The sequence below is a fragment of the Buceros rhinoceros genome, unplaced genomic scaffold, assembly GCF_000710305.1.
Source record: "Buceros rhinoceros silvestris isolate BGI_N320 unplaced genomic scaffold, ASM71030v1 scaffold5395, whole genome shotgun sequence".
Classification (NCBI taxonomy): Eukaryota; Metazoa; Chordata; class Aves; order Bucerotiformes; family Bucerotidae; genus Buceros; species Buceros rhinoceros.
Window position 1 is genome coordinate 1,434 of NW_010412178.1, and position 486 is coordinate 1,919.

At 53.1% G+C, this 486-nt stretch overlaps 1 protein-coding gene across 1 annotated transcript in view; it reads left to right on the plus strand.

Annotated features, from left to right (window-relative positions):
• The window catches only part of LOC104493572 (E3 ubiquitin-protein ligase RNF213-like), a gene marked incomplete at its 3' end in the record, with an annotated part of 44,910 nt that overhangs the window by 260 nt on the left and 44,164 nt on the right, over nt 1-486 (plus strand). The window contains exon 2 of the mRNA XM_010136282.1: nt 13-89. Within this exon, the coding sequence (XP_010134584.1) occupies nt 13-89 (77 nt within the window). The remainder of the gene's footprint in view (nt 1-12; nt 90-486) is intronic.

The window sequence follows — 486 nt, forward strand, 5'->3', positions numbered from 1 at the left end:
CTGTGTTTTCAGAGGTGTTGCTGTCGGAGGAAGCCGGAGTCGATGGTGGTGGGCAGGATCTGTCCCCTGAAGCCCCCAGCAGACACGAGGTGGGTGCCTGGACTCCTTGGTAGCTTGAAACCAGATCAGATTTGGTGGTGCGAGCGACTTGGCATTCTAGGCAAAGGGCCACGGGGCTGCTCGCAGGTGCTGATTCACCCTCTGGGGCTCGGCTGGGTTCATCCAAGGAGCTTTAGAGTGAGATAAAACAAGATTTTGACAAGATAAAAATATTTGCAAGGTGAAGGAGAAGTGAGAGAAACGAAAGGAAACGCTGGAGTGGGAATCACCTGACACCGCCCACGGGGATGCTGTGCTGCGTCCCCGTGTAAAATAAACAACCCGAACCCCCCTACCACCACCGAACTCCCAATTTTTAATTTTTCTCATGGAGAAGGATGTTGGGAGGAGCTGCTCTCTGGTTGGTTAGAGTCCTCCAGCCTGTTT